Source organism: Lissotriton helveticus, chromosome 3_1, assembly GCF_964261635.1.
Source record: "Lissotriton helveticus chromosome 3_1, aLisHel1.1, whole genome shotgun sequence".
Taxonomy (NCBI): Eukaryota; Metazoa; Chordata; class Amphibia; order Caudata; family Salamandridae; genus Lissotriton; species Lissotriton helveticus.
The window spans coordinates 90835487-90849915 of record NC_136061.1 but is presented as its reverse complement, the minus strand read 5'-3'; the positions used below and the strand labels follow the sequence as shown (position 1 = coordinate 90849915).

The 14429-nt window shown below is 47.7% G+C and overlaps 1 protein-coding gene across 4 annotated transcripts in view; it reads left to right on the top strand.

Moving 5' to 3' along the window:
• Positions 1–14429, top strand: part of LOC144822143 (uncharacterized) — a 51007-nt gene that overhangs the window by 24974 nt on the left and 11604 nt on the right. For 3 of the 4 annotated variants that reach the window (XM_078679298.1, XM_078679296.1, XM_078679295.1), the window contains exons 2-4: positions 7811–7937; positions 8834–8944; positions 9705–9818. In XM_078679298.1, the coding sequence (XP_078535424.1) occupies positions 7811–7937; positions 8834–8944; positions 9705–9818 (352 nt within the window). The remainder of the gene's footprint in view (positions 1–7810; positions 7938–8833; positions 8945–9704; positions 9819–14429) is intronic. The other variant, XM_078679297.1, reaches the window with a different exon arrangement.

The window sequence follows — 14429 nt, the reverse complement described above, 5'->3', positions numbered from 1 at the left end:
GCGTGGGCGGCCTGGGAGGTGGATTTGGGAACCCCGGTGGAGCGGGATCAACGCAAGTGAATAGGGGCCCTTACAAAGAAGGTTTCTTGTAATGCGTGCTTCAAGCTAATACATTTCAATTTCCTGCACCGCACCTATCTCACTCCGATCTTACTGCAGCGTTACTCCCCGAGTGGGAGGGATGATTGCCCCAGATGTGGCACGGGGGTAGCGGGGTTCCTGCACTTGGCCTGGGGATGCCCAATGGTCCAGAGTTTTTGGGGGAGGGTGGTGGAACATATTATTGCCACAACGGGGATTCGCATTACACTGACACCTTTACACTGCTTGTTGGCGTTGGTACCTAGGCCAAAGAAAAGGAAATTGTCTTATAAATTGATGCAATTGATGCTGGTGCTGGCCAGGCGTAGGGTGGCTATCACTTGGATGGGTCAGAGGGCCCCAGAGATTCCCAAGTGGCTGAGTGAGGTGCGGGAGTGGTCCCTAGCGGAGGAGGCACATATGCAGAGCTGTAGGAGGGAGGAGAGGACCTGTTGGCATGGCGCGTAATGTGTGCCACGATAGGAGTCCTGGACCACGCCTCCCACAGTGAGTCAGAGGGGACGAGTGGAGAGTTATTCTCACCGATGGGTTTGGGCACTGAGGAAGATAATGGGGACGCCCCCGGAGTCGCGGTGGCGGTGGAGTGAGGTGTAGGAACTGGCCCAGTGCTCGCAGGACGCTAACTGTTGTCTGATAATTTGCAATGTTTCATGCGTAACTATGTATCTCAGTGTGACCTCTGGTCAACCAACCGTGCCTTAATGAGTCTGTCAATGTGCATATGTGATGTTATGATGCCAATAGGGGGATGTTATTGTTTGTTTATTTTCTGTGAAATGACAAAAATCAAGTTTTTAAAAAAAAGATGAGGTCAGGGAAGAATTGAGGTCACAGGATGATTCATCATTGATCGAAATTATAAATTTGGCAAAGAGATTAGCGCATAGTCTGAAATGTGTTGAAGTAATTAAAAAGAATGCGATTGAATGTGGAACCAGCAGTGCAGTATCTGCTATAAATATAACACGCACTGTTGTAAAAGAACTGGATGAGAAAAATTGCAAGGGGCAAAGAAAAACTCAACCGTTCAAAGGGAAATGTTATAGATACGGAGCAATAGGACATATGGCCAATGACAAAAAATGTCCAGAATGGAAGATTACGTGTAAAGTAGAGTGTGAAGAGATAATACTACAAGTGACTAGTAAGCCGGATGATGGACTTCAAGGTTTTGCCTTGGTACAATGACAGAAAGTTAAAATGCTGTTTGATTCGGCAGCTGAAAACTAACATTCATTTCACAGCAGATGTTTCAAAATACCTCCTGATTAAGGTAGCTGCATGCTTTACAAATGATTACTGATTGGTTGAAAACAACATGAAAAACGGAGTGCAACTGTTTAAGCCAGATATTAGTCCTCCTGGTTATGGTGGTGAACCCATAAAATGTTTGGGATATTTTAAAGACATGTTAGAATATTTGGGAAGATTAGCTGTAGGGAAGATGAATTTTGCAACTAAAGGGGATTCAGTTATAAGCTGGAACCATTTTGGATCCCAGTTCAGACCCCACCAATCAGGTTGAGAGATGATATTGAATGTGATCACGCATTATGATAATGGGAGGGCATGTTAACTCGGGTTAGTCTAAGAGTGTTCAGAGAGGGAAGAGAGCTTTTTCCATTTTGCCGCCATCCTGGACAAAAGAATGCAAAGTGGTGGGTGAGTGTGGTGAGGATGAAGAATGGAATGGTAAAGTGTGTAAAAAAAAATTGGAGGAAAGATAATACTAACAAGAGGAAAGCAGTGAAGGCTGTGTGAGTTAAAGTGGATGATGTGGTCAAGATCAAAGCTCCTTTTACTCATGAACTATTCCAAGTGTAGCAAGCAGATAAAAGTATTCAACAAGGATGCGAAGACAGAAGATGTGTGTATTTGGAACTTAAATCGAGTTGCTAAAGCCACCCATGGCTTTTTTAGGTCTCGGTGAAGCGAGCGAAGCTCGCTCTCGCCAAAGACCTATAGTTACCGTGTCAGCTTTCCAGGAGGACAGCACTGGCCGCGCGCGGCGATTTGTTAAGGTCACGCGCACGAGAACGCGCTCGCGGCCAGGTGCTATCCTCCTCGAAAGCTGCCTCCCTTCCCCGTGCAGGGCGGGCCGCCGCGCTGCCTGCGGCGACCCGGAAGCATTGCCGGCCAAACCGGAAGTAGGCGCTCCTCCCGGGCTGCTGCAGCCGGATGGCCATTTTCTCGATGGGAACCTGAGTGAGGCCGTCACGGCCCCAGACCTGGAGCGGGTCTTCCAGGAACAGCACATCCCCGTGGCCGGCCAGTTCCTTCTCAAGGCGGGCTATGCCTTCGTGGACTGTCCCGACGAGCAATGGGCCATGAAGGCCATCGAAACTTTCTCGGGTAAGGCCCTACGCTTTGCCGGCTAGGTTTCATTCAGCCTGTTTACCGCACACACACTTCCTCTACCACACTGCAGCGCCCTGGCCCTGTTCGCACTCACACGTGGTAGGAGAAGAGGGTGCTTCCTTGCATGCACACAGTCTGTGTACCTTCCGTATCGTGTCCCTTCCGGAGGTAGACCTTTCACCCGTAAGCGCCGAGAGTTCATGTGGGTTCCCGTCCCTGCAAGCCAATTGCAGCCACACGGCGCAGCCCCTCTCGCCCCCACCCTTTCCAGATATGTGTTGACTCATTCAGCCTGTTTACCGCACACACACTTCCTCTACCACACTGCAGCGCCCTGGCCCTGTTCGCACTCACACGTGGTAGGAGAAGAGGGTGCTTCCTTGCATGCACACAGTCTGTGTACCTTCCGTATCGTGTCCCTTCCGGAGGTAGACCTTTCACCCGTAAGCGCCGAGAGTTCATGTGGGTTCCCGTCCCTGCAAGCCAATGCCAGCCACACGGCGCAGCCCCTCTCGCCCCCACCCTTTCCAGATGTGTTGACTCATTCAGCCTGTTTACCGCACACACACTTCCTCTACCACACTGCAGCGCCCTGGCCCTGTTCGCACTCACACGTGGTAGGAGAAGAGGGTGCTTCCTTGCATGCACACAGTCTGTGTACATTCCTTATCGTGTCCCTTCCGGAGGTAGACCTTGCACCCGTAAGCGCCGAGAGTTCATGTGGGTTCCCGTCCCTGCAAGCCAATGTCAGCCACACGGCGCAGCCCCTCTCGCCCCCACCCTTTCCAGATATGTGTTGACTCATTCAGCCTGTTTACCGCACACACACTTCCTCTACCACACTGCAGCGCCCTGGCCCTGTTCGCACTCACACGTGGTAGGAGAAGAGGGTGCTTCCTTGCATGCACACAGTCTGTGTACCTTCCGTATCGTGTCCCTTCCGGAGGTAGACCTTTCACCCGTAAGCGCCGAGAGCTTATGTGGGTTCCCGTCCCTGCAAGCCAATGCCAGCCACACGGCGCAGCCCCTCTCGCCCCCACCCTTTCCAGATATGTGTTGACAAGAAGGTAAAGTGAAAGGCTGTCGTAGGGCATCGCTTGTGTAGGAGCATTTTGTACCCACCCCCCTCGGAATCCTCCTCATTCGTTTGCGGGTTATTGAGCAACAACATCCGGGTTGGCTAGAGAAACCATGTGGTTGGGTGGGCTGTGCGCCTCCTCCACGGGGACCCCACATGTGGAGTGATAGGCTCTCTAGCAGGCCCCATCATGGCGAAACTTCGAGCCAGTGTTACGTTGGGGATTCGACCCTTACTTGAACCTATTTCGCCATATTCTGCCTGCAGTGTTTTCTATGCTGGCCCCACTAACCCCATGTAGTGGAGACCACTTTTAAATGGGTTGGATTGGTGAGTTTTTGATCAGAATGTTTGAAATCCAAATATTAGCCAGTGTGTCAATCAGCCTTCCGCGGGTGTAGGCACATTTTTCTGTTGGTTCTCCGGCCTTTTCAACAGCAAACCAACTAACCGGGACTAAATCCTCGCCTACTCTGATCCGCTTAAAAGAGACAGTAAAAACTGCCTATTGATTCGGGCCCCTTGTAGGTCCCCTCCTCACGCATGCTTACATTTAGGATGAGTGTGCAGAGTAGTGAGTGTGCAGAGTAGTGAGTGTGCAGAGTAGTGAGTGTGCAGAGTAGTGAGTGTGCAGAGTAGTGAGTGTGCAGAGTAGTGAGTGTGCAGAGTAGTGAGTGTGCAGAGTAGTGAGTGTGCAGAGTAGTGAGTGCAGAGTGAGTGTGCAGAGTAGTGAGTGCAGAGTGATTGTGCAGAGTAGTGAGTGCAGAGTAGTGAGTGCAGAGTGAGTGTGCAGAGTAGTGAGTGTAGAGTGAGTGTGCAGAGTAGTGAGTCCAGAGTGAGTGTGCAGAGTAGTTTGCGTAGAGTGAGTGTGCAGAGTAGTGAGTGCAGAGTGAGTGTGCAGAGTAGTGAGTGCAGAGTGAGTGTGCAGAGTAGTGAGTAGTGAGTGCAGAGTGAGTGTGCAGAGTAGTGAGTGCAGAGTGAGTGTGCAGAGTAGTGAGTAGTGAGTGCAGAGTGAGTGTGCAGAGTAGTGAGTGCAGAGTGAGTGTGCAGAGTAGTGAGTGCAGAGTGAGTGTGCAGAGTAGTGAGTGCAGAGTGAGTGTGCAGAGTAGTGAGTAGTGAGTGCAGAGTAGTGAGTGCAGAGTAGTGAGTGCAGAGTAGTGAGTGCAGAGTAGTGAGTGCAGAGTAGTGAGTGCAGAGTAGTGAGTGCAGAGTAGTGAGTGCAGAGTAGTGAGTGTGCAGAGTAGTGAGTGTGCAGAGTAGTGAGTGTGCAGAGTAGTGAGTGTGCAGAGTAGTGAGTGCAGAGTAGTGAGTAGTGAGTGCAGAGTAGTGAGTGGCTGGCCCTGTTTCTAGCTCAAGCGGCACCGGCACCTGTAGTCTAAAGATAATACCTCTGCCTCAAGTGAAGTACTCTGGTACCCAAGGATGACTAGCAAACAGTATTATTCACAACGTTGCTTACTATTCAGCAACATTTGACAGTTTGCAATCAATCTTTATAAAACAATTCAGAGTTTGATAACAAATTAATGCAACACATTGTAATATACAATGCCAATAGCTCAAACTTTAATGCTGCGAGACCTATTGCATTGTAAATGCTTGTTAAGAGAAGTAGTGAAGAAGAATTGGTAGAGACAGAGCCGAAGAAACCAAGAGGATGGGAGCACAACCGGAAGAATCCTGAAAGATTACAATTTTTGGCAATGTATAGATGAATTGTTTCTTGTACAGCATTAAGGGCCAGATGTACGAGCCTTCCATTTTGTGAGTCGCAAATTGCGTCGTTTTGTGACTCGCAAAATGGAATGTACAGCAGTGACTCAGACACTGTTTGCGATTTCCAATGGGTGAGCAAATGACCTGCCTCATTAATATTCATGAGGCAGGTCGCAATTTGCTAATCCATTGCGAATGACCGGCACTCACAGGGATGGTGGCCTGCCAGGGTCAGCAGACCACCATGTCTGTGACTGCTTTTTAAATCAGTTTTTTTAAAATGCAGCCCATTTTCCTTAAATGAAATGAAATAAGATGCATTTAATATAGAAAAATTAAACGCTTCTGTTTAGTTTTTTACGGGTGGCAGTGTTCCGTGGAAAAAACGGTCAAACATCTGGCCCTAAGTATTTTTATGTGAAATGCATTTTATGTTCATAAAGAAAGGGAGATGTGTGGTGTCTTGGAGCAGAACTGTGGGAATATGATTCTGTGTAGGTGCTTTTATATGAATACTCTCCTGCTCTTTATTGGCTTACCATAGCTAAATAGTTAATTGTAGTGGCCAGAAAAACACAAATTCACTCAAATGTCTTTATCATTAACATTGATTTCTTCTATTAGTTTATTCAAATATTACATATTTAAATCCGAGGTTTGCAAAAGTTATTTCTTGCGCTCTTGTTGCCCGCTCGCTCTTGTTGCCCCCTTGCTCGCTCTTGTTGCCCCCTTGCTCGCTCTTGTTGCCCCCTTGCTCGCTCTTGTTGCCCCCTCGCTCGCTCTTGTTGCCCCCTCGCTCGCTCTTGTTGCCCCCTCGCTCGCTCTTGTTGCTCCCTCGCTCGCTCTTGTTGCTCCCTCGCTCGCTCTTGTTGCTCCCTCGCTCCCTCTTGTTGCCCCCTTGCTCGCTCTTGTTGCCCCCTTGCTCGCTCTTGTTGCCCCCTTGCTCGCTCTTGTTGCCCCCTTGCTCGCTCTTGTTGCCCCCTTGCTCGCTCGCTCTTGTTGCTCCCTCGCTCGCTCTTGTTGCTCCCTCGCTCGCTCTTGTTGCCCCCTCGCTCGCTCTTGTTGCCCCCTTGCTCGCTCTTGTTGCCCCCTTGCTCGCTCTTGTTGCCCCCTTGCTCGCTCTTGTTGCCCCCTTGCTCGCTCTTGTTGCCCCCTTGCTCGCTCTTGTTGCCCCCGTGCTCGCTCTTGTTGCCCCCTTGCTCGCTCTTGTTGCCCCCTCGCTCCCTCTTGTTGCTCCCTTGCTCGCTCTTGTTGCCCCCTTGCTCGCTCTTGTTGCCCCCTTGCTCGCTCTTGTTGCCCCCTTGCTCGCTCTTGTTGCCCCCTTGCTCGCTCTTGTTGCCCCCTTGCTCGCTCTTGTTGCCCCCTTGCTCGCTCTTGTTGCCCCCTTGCTCGCTCTTGTTGCCCCCTTGCTCGCTCTTGTTGCCCCCTTGCTCGCTCTTGTTGCCCCCTCGCTCGCTCTTGTTGCTCCCTCGCTCGCTCTTGTTGCTCCCTCGCTCCCTCGCTCGCTCTTGTTGCCCCCTTGCTCGCTCTTGTTGCCCCCTTGCTCGCTCTTGTTGCCCCCTTGCTCGCTCTTGTTGCCCCCTTGCTCGCTCTTGTTGCCCCCTTGCTCGCTCTTGTTGCCCCCTTGCTCGCTCTTGTTGCCCCCTTGCTCGCTCTTGTTGCTCCCTCGCTCGCTCTTGTTGCCCCCTTGCTCGCTCTTGTTGCCCCCTTGCTCGCTCTTGTTGCCCCCTTGCTCGCTCTTGTTGCCCCCTTGCTCGCTCTTGTTGCCCCCTTGCTCGCTCTTGTTGCCCCCTTGCTCGCTCTTGTTGCCCCCTTGCTCGCTCTTGTTGCCCCCTTGCTCGCTCTTGTTGCCCCCTTGCTCGCTCTTGTTGCTCCCTCGCTCCCTCTTGTTGCTCCCTTGCTCGCTCTTGTTGCCCCCTTGCTCGCTCTTGTTGCCCCCTTGCTCGCTCTTGTTGCCCCCTTGCTCGCTCTTGTTGCCCCCTTGCTCGCTCTTGTTGCCCCCTTGCTCGCTCTTGTTGCCCCCTTGCTCGCTCTTGTTGCCCCCTCGCTCGCTCTTGTTGCCTCGCTTGCTCTCACTTGTTGCCTCGCTTGCTCTCCCTTGTTGCCTCGCTTGCTCTCCCTTGTTGCCTCACTCACTCTCCTTTGTTGCCTCTCGCTCTCCCTTGTTGCTTCACTCGCTCTTGTTTTCCTCACTCGCTCGCTCTTGTTCCCTCTTTCCCTTGCCACCACTCTTCTTTTTTTCCTTCTTTTGCTCTCATCCTGTTTAAGCCTTTCGCTTTCCATTGTTTTTCTCTCTTTCGCTCATTCTGTTACAGCTCACCTGTTCGTTCTCTCTTCCAATCACTATTTCTCTCTCTTCCTATGTCTGCCTCTTCTTTGTTTATCTCTCAAACAGTCTTTTGCTTTACGTGTTCTGTCATAAAGAGAAAGTTAGTGGGGAGGGTGATGGGTGAGAACAAGTGAAAAAGTATACTGATTAAAATTAAGATATCTTTAGTACGTATTATACTTTAGTTATTGAAGTTGCTGAGTAAGTGATATGTTTTGATCTCCAAGGCACAGGTTGCATTCCTTGATGTTGCTGCATATTTCCCAGAAGAAGAGTGGAAGCTTTTGCATGAATGGCAGAAGGACCTTTACAGGAACGTGATGAAGGAAATTCATCAGGCCTTGATCTCCCTGGGTAAAGTTGTACTGTCTCTATCTACACGTTTCAACCCATCATAGCATGCCACATTTTTATTTCGACATTTTAAGAACATTTTGATTTTCTATCTCTTGTACTGTAAATATCTCTGTTTACAAAAATAATGTTGCTTGTGATCGGAAATTATGTTACATCCCCCAGTTGCTCGTGTTTGATTGGCGTTTACTGGACTGTCTACAAGCAATGCATAGAATGTGAGCAAATTCTGGATAGGTGATTTTAAAAGAGCCTGTGCCACCTGTCTTGGAAAATTTCACCCATTGGTGACTTCCGGGTCTTCACCTGTCCTCCCAAATGCATTGTGGTAAAGCAGCCTGTTTATCCTTATGTCTTTCGTGGACAAAGTGTAGCAAAGCAGTGTTGGCCACTTGCCTCCCCATTTCTCTAAGTGTAAATGGGAATTGATAGTAAATTTAGGCTGACATTAAAATAAACGAACTCACGTTTGCAGACAATGTTGGCTATATCATGAGGGAATCTTCACAGAATATTGCAGTGAAGGTTTTGAATTCTGTTAGAGTAGCCTTTCCTTTTAGGTCAGAAAACCCCACTTCTGAGCACTGTCTCTTCTAGTTCAGTTCGTACACCTATGTTTTACTCCTCACCACCTCCAAACTATTTACCATTCTCCCACTATATACTACCATGCCTTTCATTCCCTGTGTTCATATTGCTTTCTCTGTTTCGGTGCATCTATCACTTTTTATTTTACTTGCCCTGAGCTGGCATCCCTAGTCTTTCTTTGTAGTTAACAACTTCCCCCATCCCATAAGTGTCAAGCTCTATCGTCCCATATCTCAAATGCTCATTAAGTCAGGTAATTGAAAGATCTTTGAGATGTATTTTTAATTTCTGTTTACTTTAAATAACAGGTCCTCTTATCGCTACCACTATATTTTCGTTAAGAGCGAAAGAGAAGGAGGAGCTGTACTCAGCGGACAGCCGGGACTCTGAGAAAAGGCACAGTACCAATAATTCCACAAGTGAGTTCTTTATTGCTCACTTGCAAAGTCCTACCATGGTGTATGTTCCTTACAACACTACAGTTTGCTGCCTGTTGAGTCAATTTGAATGCTACCTGTATGTATTTGCTAGCCGTGTCTTTGCATTGTTTGTTCTTTTGCTTCCTGCCGGCCCCTTGGGCAAACCATCTCCATGCCCCTTGGTAACGTGATCTCCAACCTTTCAGACCCTTGTTCATCTTCCTGTCCTACGGCCTTTGTCTCACTCCTGCCTGCCATTTTGAAATAACATCTCCCTCGGATATTTAAAGAGTAGAGTTTGTACAGTTCAGCTTGTAATGAAGTTAAAAAGTCAAGAAACTGACCATTTCAGGTGGGTTTATTTATATGTTGTATAGAAGTTCATATAACTCTGTAAGTCAAGTAAACTAATTTTTACATTGAAATAGAAGGCTGCAAGGGGAGTTGATTTAAGTAACTGCTTTCTATTTTTGATAAGAAGCACAGTCATCAAAATATGCTGTCTACTAAATGAAAATTTAAATCTGGAAGACCTATTTCTAATGAAACTAATGTTGTCCCATTCATTTACGATGTGCAGAAACCCAGTTTAATCTTTTATTATGTTTGAATGTCGAGCTCTGTTATTTTATTGTGATATTTGTTTTTTAGCAAAACATGATTTAAATTTATTTTACCTAGATGTAGAATCTGCTACTAAATGGGAAGTTATTTCAGATACTTAGCGTGAGTAAACCATAGACTTTCTGTTTTGTGCTAGGTGATGCAATTACCAATCAAGATGTGTATTTTGAGGAAAATGGAGAAGAAAACCTACACGTCAATAAACCTCAAGACACCGAAGAAAGAGTAATCCAGGACAGTCTCAAAACAGGTGAATAAAGGGGTGATTGATACATGTGCACCCTTATTATTTCAGGCAGTTTCCACACTGCTGCAATACCCAGAGCAAAGTACTGATAAATTCATCCTAATCAATTAAGGACATGTGGGGCACTACTGTCTGGTGTACAATTTAGGAAACACTGGCAGATGTACGGTAAGAGTGAAGCATGCGCACTTCAGTGCAGCCTTACCATCGTCGCCCGTATCACTTAACATTTTTTTTCCATAAGGCACATCATGGCCTCTTTGGCCTCGTGCTCTTCCAGTGAATGTTTCAGGCCTGCCATGGTTATGTTATTTTACCTCATTGTGACTCTGTTTCTTAATGGCAGGAGCTGGTTCATGCCACATAGGTCTTGATTTAATCCCTTGGCTGCTAAGTCCTTTCCCTCTAGAATGCAAAGCCCTTTTTTGACAATTAGGGGTAGTTAGAACTGCATCTTCCAACAGTAGTTCCTGACCTGGGAGCTCCGGTTGTCCCGCCCAGTCGACCCCAGACTAGTGCCTGCGGCCCTGGTCTGGGAGCTCCGGACGGTCCATCCAGTCGACCCCAGCTGAGCACCCCAGCTCTTGGTCTGGGACCTCCGGAGTTTTTCTCCAGTCGACCCCAACTAAAATCTTTCCCTCGTCCTTCCTTTGAGGAATTCTGCAGTCTGGCAAACATGGTATCTTCGGGCTCTCCGCGTGATCCTTTGCCTCCCAAATTTTGGAAGGTTTTTCATGCTGAACTTTTTCAACCGCTGCATTCCATCTGCCTCCAGTCTCTGGAGTTGGCATCAGTCCCCGAGTGTTGGAAGTTAGCAGTAGTGTCTCCGCTGCTCAAGAAACCAATACTGGACCCGACCTGTCTCTCCAACTATCGGCCAATCTCTTTGCTCCCTTTTCCTATTAAGATCATGGAAAAATGGGTGACCCGCTCGCTCTCAGGCTTCCTTGAAAACATCGGTTGGTTCGATGAGGCACAGTTCGGCTTCCGCCCCGGGCACGGGACGGAGTCCGCGCTGGTAACCGTGTTGGACAATCTTCGTTCGCGGGTCGACAGTGGGAGGGCAGCCTTTCTAGTGCTGCTCGACATGTCGGCCGCGTTCGACACGGTTTGTCATCGGACCCTTGTCGGGAGACTTGAAGAGTGTGGGGTCACAGAGGCTGCAAGAGACTGGCTTATATCTTATCTTGGCAGTCGGCAACAGCTGGTTTCGCTTCCTCCTTTTTGCTCTGAGCCAAGGAAAGTAGGGCAGGGGGTGCCACAGGGCTCGGCCATCAGCCCAATACTTTTCAATCTGTACCTCCGCCCTCTGGTCCAGCTCATAAAGTCCTTCGGTGTCTCGGCTTTTAATTACGCTGATGACACCCAGCTGGTCTTTTCCTTGGAGGGCAATAACGCGGTCTAGCTGGAGATATTCCATCGCTGCATGACAGCCACAGCAGACTGGTTACGGGCCAACTCTTTACAATTTAACAGTGCCAAGACGGAGGTCCTTCACTGTTCTTTAGATCGGATCCCGCGGGCACTTCCAGTGAACTTTTGGCCTGCTTCTTTCCCCGAGCCAGTATTGGCTGCGGCATCCGCTCGCAACCTGGGGGTGATCTTCGGCCCAAATTTGCAGCTTGACCTACACGTTAATAAAACCACGTCCACGTGCATGATGCTGTTACGCATGTTGCGTAAAGTTCTGCCCCTTCTCCCTGCCCAAGCCAGACCGGAAGTAGTTCGTGGGACAATACTTAGTCGCTTAGACTATTGTAATGCGCTGCTTCTGGAGGCCCCAAAACATCTGGTGGGGAAGTTACAACGAGTGCAGAACATGGCCGCTAAGCTGGCACTCTCACGTCCTAGGTCCAGTTCTTCGACCCTGGCTTTGAGAGAGCTACATTGGCTCCCGGTACATCTGAGAGTGATGTACAAAGCTGCTTGCTTGGTGTTTAGAGCAGTACATCAGTTGGGCCCGATACCTCTGCAGAACATGTTCACTTGGTACGCTGCCCCGCGACTTTTACGTTCTTCTTCTGCGCATTTGCTGGTGGTCCCGCGGTTTCAGAGAGTTAGGATGGGTGGCCGCTCGTTCAGTGTGGCAGCGGCCAAATGTTGGAATTCTCTGCCACTCTCCTTGAGAAGCCACAGTGACTACCTTCCGTTCAGGAAAGCGCTAAAACGCACTTGTTCCCAAAAACTGCTGTGTAAGTGAATAGTGCCACTGCTCTAGTTCAAGCACCAGGATGCCCTCTGGGTGACAGGACTGCGCTCAATAAATACACAAAATAATAATAATAATTTAGGCTTTGGCATGCATAACAATTTTTCGACATAAGATATCCATGCCAAATTTGCATCCTTTTTTCCAACATCCTGGGATTCCAAATGTACCCAGGGTTTGTGGATTCCCCTTGAGTGGGCAGAGAAAATAAGCAAAATATAGATACATTTTGAGTTTTGGGGGGAAAATAGGAAAAATACTATGCAAAAAAAGAATCTCTTTTTTTCCTCCTAAAATAGCATCAATAAAAGGTTTGCTGTGCCAATGTCACACTTTTCCTGGCTTTCAGGAACATGCATAGCTGAATCAAGAAACCAATTATGTTTTTCAACACATTTTCCAAAGAGGAAGACATTTTTCAAACATTTTGTTATTTCAGTATACTTCCAGTTTGTATAAGAAACCGCTGTGAAATCCATGGATGAACTTGGAGAGCAATTGATTTCTGAAAAGTAGACTACATTCCGAATACAATAAGGGGTCATTTGTGCAGATTTGTTAAGGTTTACCCAAATAAACAAACTGTTGAATTAAAATAAATATTGAAAATTTGTAGGAAAAAACTTCGATTTGTGACAGAGTTTTGATTTGTAACTTTTCGTCACAATGGCTGATTTACAAACGCAATATGCCATTCCATCTGCTAGACCCTTCTGGTTGCAGAGATATATACGGTTTGTGGGTTTCTCATGAACCCAAGTTACCCAGAGCCGATAATGGAGATGCGCCTGACAATGGTTTTTAATTGTGTACCCTGTACAGAGCAGTTCATATGGCAAACTGTAAAGTGTGAAAAATAGGTATCAAGGAACCCACTGTATTTCCAAAATGGGCACAGGATATGGAGTTTAGAAGCAGTGGTTATTTGCACATCTCTGAATTTGTGGGTACCCGTACTAGCATGAGAATTAGAGGGCATTTCTCAAAATGTCTTATTTCTTACACACTGGCTTATATTTGGAAGGCACAAATGCAGAGAAATTCAGTTGTTATTAACACTTGTTCTGCTTTTCTGTGTTCCCCTAAATATAGTATCCCACTGGGGTGGGTAGGCCGATTGCCCACGATAAGAAAGGGCCCAGCACACAACGTGGGCACATCTCTTTTTTCCACTGAAAATGGACAGTTTTTTTTGCAGTATGGGCAACTGTAGATTTTGTGGCCCTAGATCAGCTGGCACCTAAGGACACCTAGTAAACCTGCACATTTTAAAAAACTAGACGCCTGGGCGAATTCAGGGTGGAGTGACTTGTGTGGCTCTTGTGAGTTGTTCTTACCAAAAACTTTTTTGCAAACCTCAAACTTTGCCTAAAAACACATTTTCATCACATTTCTGTGATGAGGCGTTGTGGAATCTGCATGGAGCAACACATTTCCTACCATTTCCCCAAGTCTTGTGTGCATAGAGCTTGCGGCTGCGAGAAGAAAGGCACCAAAACTCAACATGGGCACATTACATTTTTTTGCTGAATACTGGCCCTTTTTTTTTGCAATGTGGGCAACTGTAGATTTTGGGCATTAGCTCAGCAGGCACCTAAGGAAACCAAGCAAACTTACACATTTTTGAAACCTAGAAACCTGGGGGAATACAGGGTGGAATGACTTGCGTGGCTCACTGCAGGTTTTATACCCAGAAGCTATTGCAAATCTCAAACTGTGACTTAAACAATTTCCTCATGTTTCTGTGATAGAAAGTTCCGGAATCTGTAGGTTGCAACAAATTACCAACCATTCTCTCAAGTCTCCCAGTTTCAAATAGTACCTCACTTGTGTGGCTTGGCCTAGTTCCCCCAACAAAAACAGATCAAACCAAGGTCCCTTTGCAAGGATTCCCATTAACCTTAGCTTGATCTGTTCCTGTCACGGGCACTAGAACCAGCCACACAAGTGGGGCAGCATTTGTATCGGGACAAGTTGAGGAACGCTGGGTGGTAGTCATTTTATGGGTTCCTTCTGAGTCTGAAAGAATACATCACAGAAATGCACAGAAAAGGTGTGATTTTTAGGCAAATTTTGAGGTTTGCAGGGAATTGTGGGTAAGAAACATTTGTGAAATCTACGAGAGGCTCACCGCCCTTTTCTCCCTTGGGTGTCTAGTTTTTGGAAATGCATGGGTTTGGTATGTTTCTCTGGGTATACAAAAGAAGGGGGTTGGGAGCGGAAGCCGTTATTTAAATAGGTCCTGCATGCAGGGCTCCTAGTAAGCTGTGCTACAAAAGGTATGCAGTTCCTAGGGGGACGGGGAAGACAAGTATTTCTTCATAATGCCCTCACACACCCCAAAGGATGTCATGCTTCATCATTGGGCTTTGCTCCTTGTCGGGCCGGCGCTGCAATGCCCCATG